We start from the raw sequence: 16484 nt of genomic DNA on the forward strand, positions 1-16484 counted from the left end.
ATGTCGATCCTTTTCTAGTGAGCTAAGGTAAGAATGGCTCCTCGGTGCTTGAATTGCTGAATTAAAATCCGTGACAATCTTTTAAAGTTACTCAAAAGGGCCCCCAAATCCCTTACTTCACAGAAAGCTAACATATTTAAGAATAACTTTTTCTGGGAATGGTGTCGTCTGGTTAGGTTTTTGATGGTGTAATTTGCTGTTGTGTACTGAAAGTATAGGCCTGCCGTTACAGTACTTGGGACACGGTGCAGAAATATTCTTAAACCATTCAAACGAGTTACTGTCAGGGTTACAAGTAGATGCAAACATTAGTACCATATCGTATAGAACACGTTTCGGAGGCGGTTTTTTTATGTTTAATTAGCTGTAAAACAGCCGGATCTAGGTTACCGGGGACGGATCTCGGTCTGGCTGCTGGTGTGTTTTGCATGTGTCAAGCTAGCGAATACCCCACACAGACCCGCGTTCATCAGCGGGTTAGAAATGCGAGAATAACGCCACACTTTCGGAAACCCGCGTGATCCCGTTAGCGTTTCCTCACGGACTCGAGTGGGGGGAAAGGCCGTCGCGGAGCTGGCCGGTTCCCGTGTGTCTCTGGTAACGGCGGCGGCGGCCTGCGCCCGGGCTGCCTGCCTGCCTGCCTTTCCTGCGTCAGATTCATGGGTGCTCCTAAATCGTTATCAGGAGTACCTTGCGAATTGTTTTTCGGTTGTTTACGTTGTTTACTTGTTTTATCTTTCCTGCCCTCGTTTCGATCAAATTGCTGAAACCGAGCGTCGTACCGATTGGAGACGCTGATTAACTAGACCGGCGTTCTGACATAAGGCGATTTTTTTTTTTATCTGAATGCATTTTCGCTTTGAACTAGAGCTAGAATTCTTACAGTAAACAATGCATTGCAGTAGGTTTTACCCTTGAAATGATGCATCTTGGCGCTCATGCGGTTGCGTTGCGGACACGGCTAATCCAAGCCGCACTCCTGCTGCCTGGGTGGTTTTTTGGGGATGGAAATGGGGTTTGAACTCGGCTCGTTGAATGGTGGGGGGCGTTGTCTAGGTTTTCATTCTGACCTTAATCTTAGCCATCCAGCTAATCGACTCATTGACAAGCCTTTCTTCAGTACTTTGAGTGTCTCAGGACCTGTCGCACTGTCGCCCTGGGTTAGAAAATAAACCAGTTTAGCACCCAGCTTGGCTCATGCATGTAGTAGTGTGGCTGTAGTGGCTTGAATCTGAAAATGTTCAGAAAACCTCATACCCCCCCCCCCCTTCTCCGTCAGATGGCAGAAGACAAGAAGAAGAAGGTGGCGAAGAAGAAGCTGCACCACACGTGCCGCAATCCGCTGCTGGCGCGGGGCCTGAGGAGGTTCTCCCGCAGCGCCATGTACGAGAGGAGGGCCCTGTACAAGCGCAAGACCAAGACCACGGAGACCAAGGTCAGCGCCTTTCCACTCACTCCACTCACCCCGCTGGGGTGCAGCCTGTGCCTTTAGACTGTGGGAGACATTGGTGGCAGTCTGACCATGTAATACATCCGTAATGCAAATTGTGTATAAGCAACATAGTTCTTAAACAACAGTATGTCAGTGGTATTGAGCAATATGCAGGAAAGATAAGATCACTTTATTGGCCATATACAATTTCTTGTATTAGGAATTTCTTTTTGCATACTCCCAACTTGCTCTCCATGAGATGCACAGACAGGGAGAGAAGCTTGGGTTCAGAGCGCAGGGTCAGCCATTGTACAGCACCCCTGGAGCAGTTGGGGTGAAGGGCCTTGCTCAGGGGCCCAACAGAGTACGACTCCTCTGCTGGCCGCAGGATACGAACCGGCAACCTTCCAGCCACAGAGCCACCGGACCGCACTAAATGCTCATTAACATGTGCATTCTTATGTATGTGCCCCTTGGGTATTATCCTGTCTTAGCCTTGAGGTTGTATGGGACGTGGGTGCAGCCATGCACTTGTTTAATCCAGCGTGTCATTACAGATTGAGAAGAAGCTGAAGGAAAAGGCTCAAGCCACTGTCACCAAGACTGTCGGAGGGGACAAAAATGGAGGCACGCGTGTGGTCAAGCTCCGTAAGATGGTATGCTTCTTTTCTTACCCAAGTCATCGGACATTTCTCAGCACCCAGTTTAATTCAGTTGGGTTTTGCAGAAGTTTGTGGATTTTGTGTTAGTGATGTTTTGCATTTATAGGAAAGCAACTGTTTGTAGTTGTTTGTAGAGTTTCTGTTGACTAGTTTGGTGTTTTTTCCCCACCCTCTTCTCCAGCCCCGTTACTACCCCACAGAAGATGTTCCTCGCAAGCTGCTGAGTCATGGGAAGAAGCCCTTCAGCCAGCACACGAGGAAGCTGCGAGCCAGCATCACCCCTGGCACTGTGCTCATTCTGCTGACTGGCCGCCACCGGGGCAAGGTGAGAGGCTCACGCAGAACTGGACTGTTCTGTCAGTGTCATGAACAGCTGGAGTCCTCCTGTGAGAAATACAGTTGCTGCGGAGTTAGGGCGTTTGTGAGGCTAAAAGAGTGGAATGAGCTTGGAAGACTGTAGGAAGTCCAAGCTTTTGCCCTTCGCCGGGATTTCACAAACCATGGTGGCTAAAAGGCGAGTCCTGTACTGTTGGAATGAAATAAGCTTTGGAAATATCTTGACACGTAATTGCACATTTTAAGATTGACCCTAAAATTTTTCCCCTCTAAGCCAATACTGAGTCCCTTAGGAATACAATGCAAAGGCATTACTGGGCCCCTGTCTGCTGAAGCAGTGTTTCCCGGCTACAGCATGCTTGCCTTAGTAAAAGGTGCTGTGCGGCGCAACTGTCATTAGTGAACGTTCTTTTCTGAAGAGACTCCAGCACAAGCAGCCTTGTTGGGTGTGAGGGAAATGTGTTTTGTTCCCTAAGGCCCAATAAGAAGTGTTACTAAATTGACATTTAATAATTAAATAATATTTCATAATGGCATGACTTCCTCTTTCAGCGTGTGGTTTTCCTCAAGCAACTCGCCAGTGGTCTTCTGCTTGTGACTGGTAAGAGTTTTGAGCTTTACGCATGTAAAGTTTTTCAGAACTTGAAGTTTTACATTCGGGTTCATATGTAAATAGTTTTGTTCATCAAAGGCATTACTGCAGAGTTCCAAGAGTGTTTATACGACCATGGTCCTTGTGTAAAAAGTTCTGAGTTTCCTGGGATACCCAGAAGAGCCTCTTACCCCCAGGTTGCAAACCCCTGCATGAAGACATTCTGTGTATTTTATGGTGTCTTGTGCTCATACATTAGTAACGGCTCATCTAGTGTTCTTCTGCACTTCTCATCACCTAGCATACTACATGTATTTCTGTTGCTGGTTGTGTGTATATCGGCAATAGTAGTACATGTGTATTTTTTAGCAAAAGCAGATTAAGAGTGGGGTTTTATTTAAACATTATAGCAAAACTACAGATACTTTGCAGTTGCAGTTTAATATGACTGTCAGTTTTATGCAGAATATTAACTGGAATAGTGATTTGTGTATCGCTTCATCTCTGGGATGAATTCCATCTACAGATGATTGACAGCTCTGCATGTTGATGGTGTTGAAGTAATTGCTGTAGTGAATGGGTGACCCTGTCACAGGTTATCTGGGTTTTGGAGACCAGCAGGTGAAACTGGGACAGTGCAAAAAGTAGTTCCGAGTTTAAGGGTTTTTCAGCTCTGTGGGTGTGAATGAATGGTCTTAAGAATTTAAATTGATGAATGCTGAAAACGTTTGTACGATGTGATAAATGTTGAAGTTGTGGTCACTAAACCAAGGGTTTTCATTCCTGGTCAGAGGAGTTAAGCCTGTGCATATATAATGTTACTGATGAGTGAAGTTATTTATATTGGAATTTGAAAGGTATGACATCCAAGACTTTCAGCCTTAACATGAAAGGATAGAGAGAGATGAGTATCGGTCCTGAAATGTTATGATTGCAATACTGTGGAAGGGCTCCATATTTTGAACAGGTATTTCTTTTTTAAATGATTAGCTGTGAGTAACGCACTATGCTTTAATTTTCACTTAGTATGTCATGGCTTGTGGTTTTAAGAACTGGTGCCCCTGGCATTGGGTAGACTCATTCTGAAGTGTCATTTTCCTCTATCTTAAGTCTGGAAGTCCAGTTCATTAAGGATTTTTAGCTTTTTGTTTAGATTCCAAAATTTGGTCCAATTAGGACATATCTACATGTGAATGGTTGAGGAAGAGAAAATGCATTAAAGGAAATGTTACTTTTTTGTTTCTTTGGGGTGTTGGTTCTTGCTTTCTTTAAGGCATCATTAGATGCTTGTCAGCTGTTTTTATCATTGCGTCTCTGAACCTGGCAGGTCCTTTGGTGCTGAACCGCGTGCCCCTGCGCAGAGCACACCAGAAGTTCGTCATTGCCACCGGCACAAAGATTGACATCTCTGGCGTTAAGATCCCGAAGACCCTGACTGACTCTTACTTCAAGAAGAAGAGGCTGAGACGACCCAGGCACCAGGAGGGAGAGATCTTTGATACTGAGAAAGAGGTAACTTGGAGTAAATCCTGATTGCTCTGCTGAAGTGAATTTGCAGTCCATTTTAAGAATGTACAGTGGTGCAGGTATTAGTTTAAAATATAGCTTAGGTCAAAATTAATGCATTAAAATACATTACAGAAAATAATTAGAATTGAATTAAACCATACTAACTTTCTTTACCATCAGGCTTTTGTTTGTGAAGTACTAAACAGCACCCATATTTGTGAGTTTCTTGTCTCAGTGAAACTACACTAAGTGTTAAATGAATTACAGATTACTTAACACATTTCTTGAAAGAGATTAAACTTTCAGAAGAGTTGATTGCCACAAAGGTTTTGAGCCTTTGCTAGTGTGGGATACCTGGCTTTGCATGGAGCAGCAACCCATGTGGCTGTTTGTGTTTTTGTGAACTTGTAGTGTTGTTGGGGTGCTGCTTCAGTCTCCCAGTGACAAGCTGTTGTGTGAAAAGGGGAGGATGACTGTGCTTGTTATAGAAGAAAGTGCACAAGCCTTGTTCCTCCAGTGAGCCTGTGCTGTGTTTTAGCTCTAATCGCCTCTGATATGCTAAATCCTGCACTTGCTGTGGAGTTCATTCAGCCCCCCCAGAAGTCCTTCAGCCTTAAGGCAACCCCGATGCTGGGTGTCAGGGGTTCACTGCCCTTCCTGATCACACCTCACCTGTCTGAGGGCTCTGCTTTTGCCTGCTTACTGAGAACTTGGGACTTGTTTTTCTATTAAGCATTTGATCATCTTAATTTGTATGAAGAGGACTGTGATGTTCATCCATTAATATAGTAGCTATAGGTTTGACGAAGTGTATATACTGATATGTACTGATGTAGGTTTAATTGTTTTAGGAGTTGAAGATGGATATTTTCCATGAGCTAAAACTTACCTTGTTTTAGAATTTTCACATTGGCAAAAATGTTAATAGAGATGTATATTTAAAATGAATTACTATGAATTTTTCTCATAAATGGAATTCTTGTTTTACAGAAATACCAGATCACAGAGCAGAGAAAGCAGGATCAGAAAGCTGTGGACGCCCAGATTCTGCCCATCGTCAAGAAGACCCCACAGCTGCAGGGCTACCTGCGATCCTCATTCTTCCTCTCCAATGGAGTTTACCCTCACAAGCTGGTTTTTTAAACTTGTGTTAAACAGAATAAATGTGGATTACTTGGAGACTGTAAAGTTTTGTCTTGATGTTTCTTTTGCATTGAGAACATATTTCACATGCAGATAATTACACTTGTATAATTTCTATGGACGCTCCACTTGAAGCGCTTTACAGGTACTGGGGACTCCCCTCCACCACCCCCAATGTGCATCCCCACCCGGAAGATGACAGCGGGCACAGTGCACCAGTACACTAAACACACATCGGATTAAAGTTGAAATGAATGAAAATGACTGAATGGCCTCCCTATTTAAAACTGACTCTCAAGATTTCAGGGTTACATTTCCCTCAGTACAAATCCTTTCCATTAGAGTGGCCTTAATTTGACAGTGGGTTTATCACTTAAGCTGTATAGATGGTGCACTCATAGGTTGCATCCAAGACCATTTGGATCCAGAATCTACAATGCTTGCAGTTTCCTGGTTCAGTTTATGCTGCAGAATGGATTTCTGTACTTTTCTGGTCTGCACTGAAAGTGTTCTCAACTAATTTTTGTAGTATAGTTGTTTCGTGACGTGCATATAGGGTTTTTGGAAACTCCAGCCATCTTGTCTGCTCTTCGTGTTGAATATTCTAGGTATGTTTAGTGCACGTAATTGGGCAGCATAAGTACAAATGTGTTTTGAGCACATGTTGACTTACACACTGATGAACCAAGAAAAGGAGTTTTTTTGAGCACACTCAAGACCAGGGCAAAGACCACAGCATTTACCATAAGATATGGACAGCCTAGTAATTTAAAGAAGAGGTCTCCATCCTTGGACAGCATTAACTCAGTGTTGTACATGTACATTCTGAATGCTAGGAGCACCTGTGAGTTATTGATCTAATGAAGTGTTCTGGTTCTTAAGAGTGGAACTGTACTCAAATTGTGGACCCAGATGGCCGAATTATTTCAAAGGTTACCTGCTTAATTGGTCACTGAAGCTAGTCCTAAGTCTTGAAGAATGTTCTAGTGGCCTATGAAATTTGTTGTATCGTGACTATCCAGGATCAAGGCAGGGTCTTCTGGGGACTCCAGTTGGGTGACTATTTCAGAGTGTAAAAAAACAAAACTTCTCTGCAATCTTAAAATTCAATTTCCAACTGTGATGGCATATCAGAAAAAATAAACAGTTTGAGCTTTATTGTCCCATTGGGGAGACTTGTTTTACGGCACACTCCCAACATTATACCATGACGGATTAAATTTTACCAAGAAGTCAGTGCAACAGTGTTACCGCAAGATAAGGGAGAAGGTAGTAATGATACAATGTTGGACAAGGGATATTTCAGTGAGGATGAAAGATTTCCTGTGTCTGTTAGTGTTACTCCCAGACGGGAGAAGTGTGAACTCGCAGTGGGTGAGAGACACAATCCATCATACACTTTGCCTAGTTTGCCACCCTCTCTTTGTAGAGGGTATTTAAGGGGATTTGATTTGCCCCAATTAACACAATACAACCGTGTGTGGGGAGCGTTCTGGTGCACTATGGCTGCTGTCACATCCTCCAGGTGGGGCTGCACACTGGTGGTGGTGGAGAGGAGTCCCCTTTACCTGTAAAGCGTTTTGAGTGGAGTGTCCAGAAAAGCGCTCTATAAGTGTAAGTAATTATTATTATTAAAAGCAAACACTCAAATAGAATCTCTTTAAGTTTGTTGATAACACACAGTCCTGGTCAGCTTATTAAGGGACCCAGAAAACCCTCATCGACCCATTCTAAATGACTTTACTAAACGGTGTAACGCGTTCTCTTTGCAATCACATGTTTTAAAAACAAGGGAGCTGGTCATTCGTTTTAGGAAAAATGCTACACCCCTCCAACCTACTGTGATTAATGGTCAGACAGTAGAAACTGTCAATGACTACAAGTACTTGGGGCTGGTCATCGAGTCATAGACAAAAACCTGAGTTGGGATAAATGCTGTGACACCATTTCTAAAAAAGGACAACAGAGACATATTTCTGAGGAAACTAAGCTATTTCAAGGTAGATAGAACCATCCTAACACTTTTCTACTAAGGTCTTTTGCTGAAAGTGTCTTAACATTCTGTCTCACTTGCTGGTTTGGTAACATCGGTACCATTGATTGAAATGGTAAGATGAGTCAAAATAAGTAGCAAATTAAGACTCTTGGTTACCCAGGGTGTGTTATTTGCAGCAGCCATATCACCCTGCAACTCACAACTGGCAACCCACTGAAGCTAAGCAGGTGTGAGCCTGGTCAGTACCTGGATGGGAGACCTCCTGGGAAAAACTAAGGTTGCTGCTGGAAGAGGTGTTAGTGGGGCCAGCAGGGGGTGCTCACCCTGTGGTCCACGTGGGTCCTAATGCCCCAGTATAGTGATGGGAACACTATACTGTAAACAGGTGCCGTCCTTCGGATGAGACGTAAAACTGAGGTCCTGACTCTCTGTGGTCATTAAAAATCCCAGGGCGTTTCTTGAAAAGAGTAGGGGTGTAACCCTGGCGTCCTGGCCAAATTTCCCATTGGCCCTTACCAATCATGGCCTCATAATTATCCCCATCTATGAATTGGCTTCATTACTCTCTGCTCTCCTCCCCACTGATAGCTGGTGTGTGGGCAGCGTTCTGGCGCACTATGGCTGCCGTCGCATCATCCAGGTGGATGCTGCACATTGGTGGTGGAGGGGGGACTCCATTACCTGTAAAGCGCTTTGAGTGGAGTGTCCAAAAAAGCGCTATATAAGTGTAAGCAATAAACCTTAAAGCTTTTAGTAGGAATGATGGCGTATACACAGAAAGAAATGTATTCCGATACCACCCCAGCGAGATCGTGAACATCCCATCCTTTGACGTGTCTCTAACCACATCTCACTGCGTGCAGTCGAAACAGCCCTGCAGCCGTTCAATGCTGTTCATGTCCCAGACTTCCGCTGTTCTTGTCTCTGGTTTGCTCCTCTCGGACAGCAGCTGGTGGATCGGCCTGAGAAGCACCGTGTTATGGTCGGATGCCCAGTAGAGGTCTTGTGGGGGAGCAGTAGGCAATTGGAATGATCCCGTAGCAGGGATCAATAATTCTGTTCAGCAGCTTGGGGCAGGTCACATATTGATAATATGTGCAAAGTGTATTTTTTTCTGCGAACGCTGACATTAAAAATGATTTCAGACGACTTTTTCTTCGTTCGGATATAAAAAGCTGGGATAGCAGGGATGCTCAGCAGTTCGATGTCGGGTGTGCCACTTCAATGTCGGACGGTAATATTTTGACACCAGCGGTTATTAATCATCAGACAGACCGTTATGTTTACCTGTGCTTACAGCGCCTCTCTCTCTCTGTCCAGTCGGGTAGAGAAAACCCTTCAGGCCTGACCTCATCGTCCTTTCTGCCTCATGGAGCCTGCTTGCTCTCCGTAAAAGCAAGTACGGAGGCATCGCGAAATTCATGCAAGAATCGCACGCTGGCATAAAGTTCATCCAGGCTGGTGCCTTTCAAGGAGCGAATATTAGACAAAACCGTCGTGGGCAGAGGAGGAGAGGAGTTTCCTCCTCTGCCGGAGTCTCTGTCTCAAACCGTCCCTCTCACCGCGTTTACACTTGAGTTTGAGTTTTTAAAAATCCGTATTCTGTGTAGAACACAGATTAGCTTGAGGAAGTTTGGCCAGAAGGGTATCCGAGGCTTGGAGATAGTGAAGCTTACAGATAAGAGGAATTCTCGGCTACGTTTCAAACCACCGTCGCCAGCATCCAGCTCATTTCAGCCATAAACCGGAAAACAGCCAGGTAGTCCTGGAGTAGAGTTTTACGTAAAGGAGTAAAAATAGTTGAAGAAAAGAGAAATAAAAGAAAAAATCACAAGACAACTACAAAACTAACGAAAACAAGCGAGAACAGGGATCTGCCGCACGTCGCAAAGAGAAGCGCCCAACTGCAATTTTCATGTTCCTGAAGGCAGGAGAACAGAATCTAATTAAATTGGGATCGCCAAGCTTATTTATCATTTTCCAGTTATTGATAAATTTGGTGCCATTCGTGTCTAGCCTAGAGTTATCAAATCACTGTCCTGCAGACTGATGTTTCTGCAAGTTTTCACTCCAATTTAGTTATTAATGAGCTTAAATAACTGTCTTAATTGGGCCAATTTTAGGCAACTAACTCATCATTTCAGCAGCAAACACACTTTAACATTGCTTTGCAGTTAGATGCAGAGTTAAGCATGTTAGTCATGTTTATAAGAACTGAAATATTGAGGCAGTGCTCTACAGCTTTTGTATACAGGTAAAAATCGGAATCTCACAACCTGCAGCCTAGTCTTAGGAAATAGGAGATGAAGTATTTAAATTGAACCATGGAGACAGTTAAGAGCTTTCTTTTATTTAATACTTAGTAAATTAGTAAATAGTCATTTCAGTTTGTTTTCAGTGTTTTCTGTTCAAGACTAAAAAGTTCAGTTTCTTCAGCCTTGTATGATATTCCCTATATTTTAACATACCTGGTTGCTCTTCTCCAGACTGATTCCAGGTGTTTTCTGAAACAGTGAAAAAAAAATCCATAACATTTTAAATTAGACATTTCTAGGCCATTTTAACATGACATCCCTTGATTTAAATTGTGCACTTTTAACTAGATATCATAACATATTGTTAGCCTTCCCCACATTTTCTAGATTATGAAAATGATAAGTCAACATATCTGTCTTTTCCATATGAAACCTATTCAAGCTCAGTGTTACCCATTTTGTATAAATAGATTATATGTTTACCATGCAAAACTCTGCACTCTGCATTAAATTTAATCTGCCATGAGTTTGCCCAGTTGTGAATTTCACTAGTTGCTTCTACATTGTTTGCCAATTTTGCTACTTTGGCATAATCTACAAAATTGACTGGTTTCTAAAAGTACCAAAATCTAGATCATTGATATAAATTAGGAAGAGTAGTGGTCCTAGTACAGGACACTGTGGTACTCCACTAATTTACATCACCCACAGTTGAGCATTCACCCCTTACCTGTATTCTCATTTCTATTTATCAACCAATTTCCAGTCCAATCAAGTAATTCCTTGACTGTCTACAGGTATGAACTACCTTTGCAAATCCATGTTGACTTTTCCCTAGTGTCTTATTTTCATATACATGAACCTTTAATTTAGTTCCAATAGTTGTTTATATAATGTTATATGTAATAGAAGAAATACTTACTGGTCTAAAATTCCTTGTTTTATGTTTGCACCCTTCTTATGCATTGCTACTGCATTAGCAATTTGAAGTCTATATGTATTACTCCTGTCTTGACAGACTGTTGGAAGAGTTGTGTCAACAGCTTCTGGATAATATATCTTGTTTCTTTGAGTATAATTGGTAGGATATCACTGGGTCCTGGGGATTTGTTCATTTTGGATGCCTTTAGTAAATGAAACACCTCTGCTTGTTGCATAATAAAAGTATTGAACTTTGTCTTTCTGCTGTCTGAGACATGCTGTGGATTTTCTTCCTAGTGAGCATCTGAGTGATACACTCCTTAAGTACATCAGGCATTCCCCTTTCATTGTCTAGCTGTGTCCCATTACTGTGCTGAATATTTTGTACTTCACTCATAACAGTTCTTTTGTGGCTGTACTACTGAGAACTTATTATTTTCAAGCCTCTCAGTTATTTTTTAAATGAAAAAAATCATTATTGCCTTATGTGTTAACAGATTTGAATCCAATTTGTCAGTTTTAGCACCCCTCATGTCCTGAGCCTTAGTGTGTTCTGTTGCCTAGTACTCAATACTTAACGGCTAAAACCTAGTGACTGTCTTTCTTCTTCATTAAAAAGAAAGTAATCTTTCTTAGCTGTTGTACAACATTTACGACAATAAATTGCAGATTTTATGTATGTTTTAGTTAATTAAGGATTAAAGATCTTCAATGTCATGAAAAACATCAACTTCACCAACTCTGAAAAAGCATCCGGACTGCAGTGGAGACTGGACACACTGCTGCTGGATGCACTTCCATTGTTGGCAAAGTGTTGACAATCATGTCATTCACCTCCAAGATAATAAAGTGTTTTTCTTTGTAGACTCTGGAAAATTTATTATAGATACAAAATGCCATTTGTGTGTTAAAAAAACAAAGTGTGTCTTTAAATGATATCAGACAGGTAGTTATCCGTATTTGTTATTAGAAAGTACATATTAATTAGCATTTAATGCGGTCCGGTGGCTCTGTGGCTAAGGATCTGCGCCTGTGGCTGGAAGGTTGCTGGTTTGTGTCCCACGGCCGGCAGAGGAATCCTACTCCGTTGGGCCCCTGAGCAAGGCCCTTCACCCCAACTGCTCCAGGGGCGCTGTACAATGGCTGATCCTGTGCTCTGACCCCCAGCTTCTCTCCCTGTCTGTGTGTCTTATGGAGAACAAGCTGGGGTATGCGAAAAGACAAATTCCTAATACAAGAAATTGTATATGGCCAATAAAGCGATCTTATCTTATTTCACAATGCTAACAGACAGGACTGCCTAACTAGACTTCTAATCCTGCATTGCTCGTATAAGGTCAGAGTCAGCAGCCACAGACACACATCAGTGTGACAGCTAACTCTATCCTGTGAAAAAGTTGCATATATACGAGGGAGATGATAAAAATCCAACAAATGCTGTTGGTTCCAATACCGATTTGTTGTTTTTTTATTCGTTTCAGCATGTGCTTCTTAAAAAGAACACCTTTTCAGGTGATGATCATTACACCAAAATGTGTTCCTTATAAGAAAATGACAGCTCAATAGATTCAAATGTCTCTATCAAGATTTGAGTCAGCTTTCAGATCATGTGGAATCTTGAATCCGGCCCGGTGCCACGGTTTGGCTCCGTCCGGACCTGAGCACAGTGGAAGCAAACCCTCGCTCCTTCATTGGCCGCGCTTGTTGTCATGTTTATGAAGCCGCAGTGGATTGTGGGAGCGGTGGGCCTTTCCAATATGGCGGCTCACTGAGAGCTGTGGGCTTCCATTATTTGACCAGTCACTTCAGACAGGAGCAACTGCCCTTCCAGAGCCGGGCTGCTTCACGCATTGCGTTTCTGGGCTCTGTATAACCTCCGTTTTCAGATGCAAAGTAAAGGCGCTAATCACTTTTGAAAAATAACGAATTTGTGCACGGAGTCACGCCCACTCTGTCAGAAAAAAAAGGCGAGAGGCATAGAGAGAGAGAGAGCTCAGTAACCTGCAGCGTCTAGGCTCCTGACCCGGGCGGCGTTCACTGACATACACTGGTGATTACCATTTCCTTGACAGCACAATGGCTACTGGGTAGTGCATCGTAGTGGCCGTCGATATTTTTGCACGAGTCGGCTCGTTGCTAGGAACTCGTATTTTTTCATGTCCGACCTGTCTGGTGTTTTTGTCTGGGGAGAGAGATGGGCGCAGCGGCCGTGGATTCGTCCCAGTGGCTGTCAGTGAAGGAAGAGACGATTTTCCTTCACGATGGGCTGATTCGGGTCACCGACCTGGCCGAGCTGCCCAGCGAGATCGGGGTCTCGGAACCGGGGGACAGCGAGCAGGAGGTGAGTCCAGCGACCCCGACCCTGTGTCGCGGGGGGAGGGGGGTATAGATACCCCCAGTGGGTGAAATGCTATGGGCAGATTAAAGTGGAGATAAAGGACCTACATTGATTAAACTGATGACGGCACCTAATGTAACGTCGACAGATTCAGTGTTCTGTATACACGCTGAATTGTTATCATGGTGTCTTGGTGTGAACAGCTGTGTAGCGCCACAGTACCACCCTGTTCATCTGTACTGAACAGAAAAACAAGTTGAGGTAGAGCAGGACTCGTGTTTCCTCAAAGCAAAGCCTTGTTTCAGGTGGAATTTCCCTTGAAGTGCAGTCCGTTGCGACCGAAATGACCCCTCAAATAGCGATGCACATCGAAGTCATGGAAGAATAGATATCCCAGCCCTTTATTGTGCTTTGCCATGCAACCGTGCACTTTGAGATTGGAAGTTATTGACTGACAGTTTTCGCAGAGGCTGTATAGATGCACATTCTGAAGGGCTATCCATTGTCGTTTAAAAATATCTTTAATGAACAAAATATCTTGCTCTGAAATCACTCTGTGTCTAGAACTTGTATATATGTAGGCAGCTTATGTTTTGAACTTCGTTTTATTGTATCGTTCCGCTAGAAATAAAGAAAGTCGGGTCGGTTTTTCTGGAGATCAGGGTTCCTGTCTTGAAGAGGCCGGTGTGTTAGGCGTTGAAGCTCCCCTTAGTTTGTTTACAGCGCTTTGCTTCTCAAAAACTCCAAAGACGCGACGTGCTTTGTAAGATGCTAACCCCTTAATTTTTTACCTTCCCAGGAAAGAGCAGACATGAGTTCCCCGACGTCTCCTGGGTGTTACTGTATACATGTTGAGTCCGTTTGAATACTAACATAGCCGTGATATATGAGGGAAACCATCATGCTGGTGGCTGATTAGAAATTGCTCAGTATTAGCCACGACATTACCAGCTACAGTGTGCCAGTCTTCTACACATTCATTTTCATAGAAGTTCTGACCATTGCAAGTTTAAAATGATTACCGCACATGAGAGCTTTGTTATTGGTACAACTAGAACTGTAAAGTGTTCCTAGGCACGTTTTTGTGAGACTGCTGGTGAGGCCTAGTCATGGTGGGAGATCAAGAGTGCAAATTTATAAATTTCTACTTTTGTAGATGGTAAAGATATTGGATTATATGCCCATCCTCAAATTACATTGAAAATGTCTTAGGCCTACTATTTGTAAGAAATAAAGACCGAGACATTTCTGACATACAGTATCTCAAATACCTTAACCTAATTTTGAGAGGTTGCTGAAAGTGCTTTGCAATTTGGCATGGAATAATTTGTGAGAGTATTAACAAAATAGCTATATGTTCTATTTTATTTTGAGCAGTTTGGTGCATTTTCTCAAAATCTACATTGATTTAGTTACATTTGGATACATGGTGGGAAAGTGAATGGCCATGTGCATTATGATAAGTTCATATAAATTAAAATTAATGAAAACTCTGAAAGAACAATATCAGTGCTTGCAAAAGAAAATAGTCATTTTTTGGAAGTTTAAAACGTTTTTACATTTTACCCACGTTTCCACTGTGTGGAAGATTTTGAGCCACTCAGTGAGAAGTAGTGTTTTTTTTAAAGTTGCTTACAGCATGGCTAGTTTTAGTTGCAATCTAAAACCAGTATAGATCCTAGGGTTTGTAAACAGGCTTCTGAAATCACCTTTAGTCTGGCTGTCATTTATTCACTTTTGTATTTGCACAATAGTTGGGATTCAGCAATGTTACCAAGAGTCACCTGTTTCCTATACATACAGTGAATGAGTCACTGTCTCTGATATCAGAGACTGATTTAATTTTTTTTACTGATGTGTGTGTGTGTATAAATATTGATTTTCAGTTTTTTTAGAACATGAATTTATAATTTAGGGACAAAATAAATATTATATTTAATGTTCTTAATATGTTGCAAAAGCCAGTTTTGAACAGTGACACACCAAATTACACAGAATCATAAAGGTACATATATTTTGTACTACAATGTAGTAAACTGTATATAGGCTTTAAATATAAACATTTAATAGAAATGTTTATGTAATAAACTGAGATATTTAATGTTTAAGGAGATTATAATGTTATCGGTTATTATTGACAATACGGAATGTGAATAAAATTACAATAGGGGAACTTTTTCTTTTCTTTCATTTTTTTCCACCCCTGTTGCTTCAAAACAAAAATCCTGATCTTTTCCCCAGATCCTTTCTGCTCAAACCCTTTATTTTCAAAATGGATGTGTTTGGAAATGATTGCAGAGCTACAGTACATGTTGCAAAAAAAAACCCCACTGTGCTTACTTGGAGACAGAGTGCAGAAAAGTTGCCACATTTCAATGTCTGCTTTTTTTTACACTATTGAAATAACTGTTGAAACTTCAGCAGAGTTATCTTTCTCTGCTTGTAATACACTTTTTTTTGGAAGTGTGCATTTTTTATTTTTATGAACCACCTTTGTGTTATTTTCAATGTGAGCAGCCAGATGAGCCGTTCTCTTTGTGAGTAATGGCTCTGTTGTCAGCCCCCGTGTCTTGTGAGTATGCCAGCCCTGACATAGTGCATTGAATATTCAAAGTGAGCTCTCTATGCTTTATGTATGGGTTTTTGGATATGCTCATTATCCATTGTTGTTTTTTGGAAGGAGACGACCAAGTTAAAAGAAAAAATTCTAAACTTTTCATTGAAGTAATGTACTTACAACCTTGGGTTACTTTATTACAGAGAAAGGCAATTCCTACAGCTCGGTGTCCCCAGTCACCGTACAGGGCAATGGCTTGTAAATATGGTGCACAGGCATCTACAGGTTCACAGACATGACCTGCAGCAGCACCCAGGCTTTCTTTGGATATGTCTTATCCATGTACTGATCAAGCTCGGCCCTGCTTAGCTCCTGAGGTCTAATGAGCTCAGGCTAGAAGGCAATAATGTTGTCGTACTTAACATTTTGTGGTAGCATAATATTCACACCAGAAAGCTCATGTCATAGTGCCTTTGAAGATATGCACCCCCCCGAACAATTGCAATTATCTGTTTCTACCAGAATTTGTTAATTAAATTATTTTTCCCCTTGATTCACACAACATACACAACAATTTAGATAGTTTTTTGTGTAACAAAAACTTATGATAGATGGAAATATGTTATAGCTGAATATTCACCCTTACAGAGTCAATACATCCCAGACCCACCTTTATAACCCACAGTTATAGGTTTGAGTCTTCTTGGGTGTGTCTCTGTCAGCTTTGCACAACTGGATTAGGA

At 42.1% G+C, this 16484-nt stretch overlaps 2 protein-coding genes across 5 annotated transcripts in view; both read left to right on the forward strand.

The window, feature by feature from the left end:
* Positions 1 to 19: 19 nt before the first annotated feature.
* On the forward strand, positions 20 to 5719 carry rpl6 (ribosomal protein L6). Its single transcript, XM_088935600.1, has 6 exons — positions 20 to 1435; positions 1990 to 2088; positions 2276 to 2419; positions 2983 to 3031; positions 4350 to 4534; positions 5522 to 5719. Exons 1-6 carry the CDS (start codon positions 1238 to 1240, stop codon positions 5672 to 5674), a joined length of 828 nt encoding a protein of 275 aa, XP_088791726.1. The 5' UTR covers positions 20 to 1237; the 3' UTR covers positions 5675 to 5719.
* Positions 5720 to 12636: 6917 nt separating this feature from the next.
* The window catches only part of hectd4 (HECT domain containing E3 ubiquitin protein ligase 4), an 87778-nt gene continuing 83930 nt past the window's right edge, over positions 12637 to 16484 (forward strand). For all 4 annotated transcript variants that reach the window (XM_088935601.1, XM_088935602.1, XM_088935603.1 and 1 more), the window contains exon 1: positions 12637 to 13187. In XM_088935601.1, the coding sequence (XP_088791727.1) occupies positions 13041 to 13187 (147 nt within the window). In that variant the 5' untranslated portion in view covers positions 12637 to 13040. The remainder of the gene's footprint in view (positions 13188 to 16484) is intronic.

The sequence above is a fragment of the Atractosteus spatula genome, chromosome 17 (genome assembly GCF_055471065.1).
Source record: "Atractosteus spatula isolate fAtrSpa1 chromosome 17, fAtrSpa1.hap1, whole genome shotgun sequence".
NCBI lineage: Eukaryota > Metazoa > Chordata > Actinopteri > Semionotiformes > Lepisosteidae > Atractosteus > Atractosteus spatula.

Coding starts and splice junctions, on each gene's coding strand:
- rpl6 (XM_088935600.1), top strand. CDS start 1,238: ATGTTCAGAAAACCTCATACCCCCCCCCCCCTTCTCCGTCAGATGGCA. Junction 2,420..2,982: donor CTGGCCGCCACCGGGGCAAG/GTGAGAGGCTCA, acceptor TTCCTCTTTCAG/CGTGTGGTTTTCCTCAAGCA. Junction 4,535..5,521: donor TCTTTGATACTGAGAAAGAG/GTAACTTGGAGT, acceptor CTTGTTTTACAG/AAATACCAGATCACAGAGCA.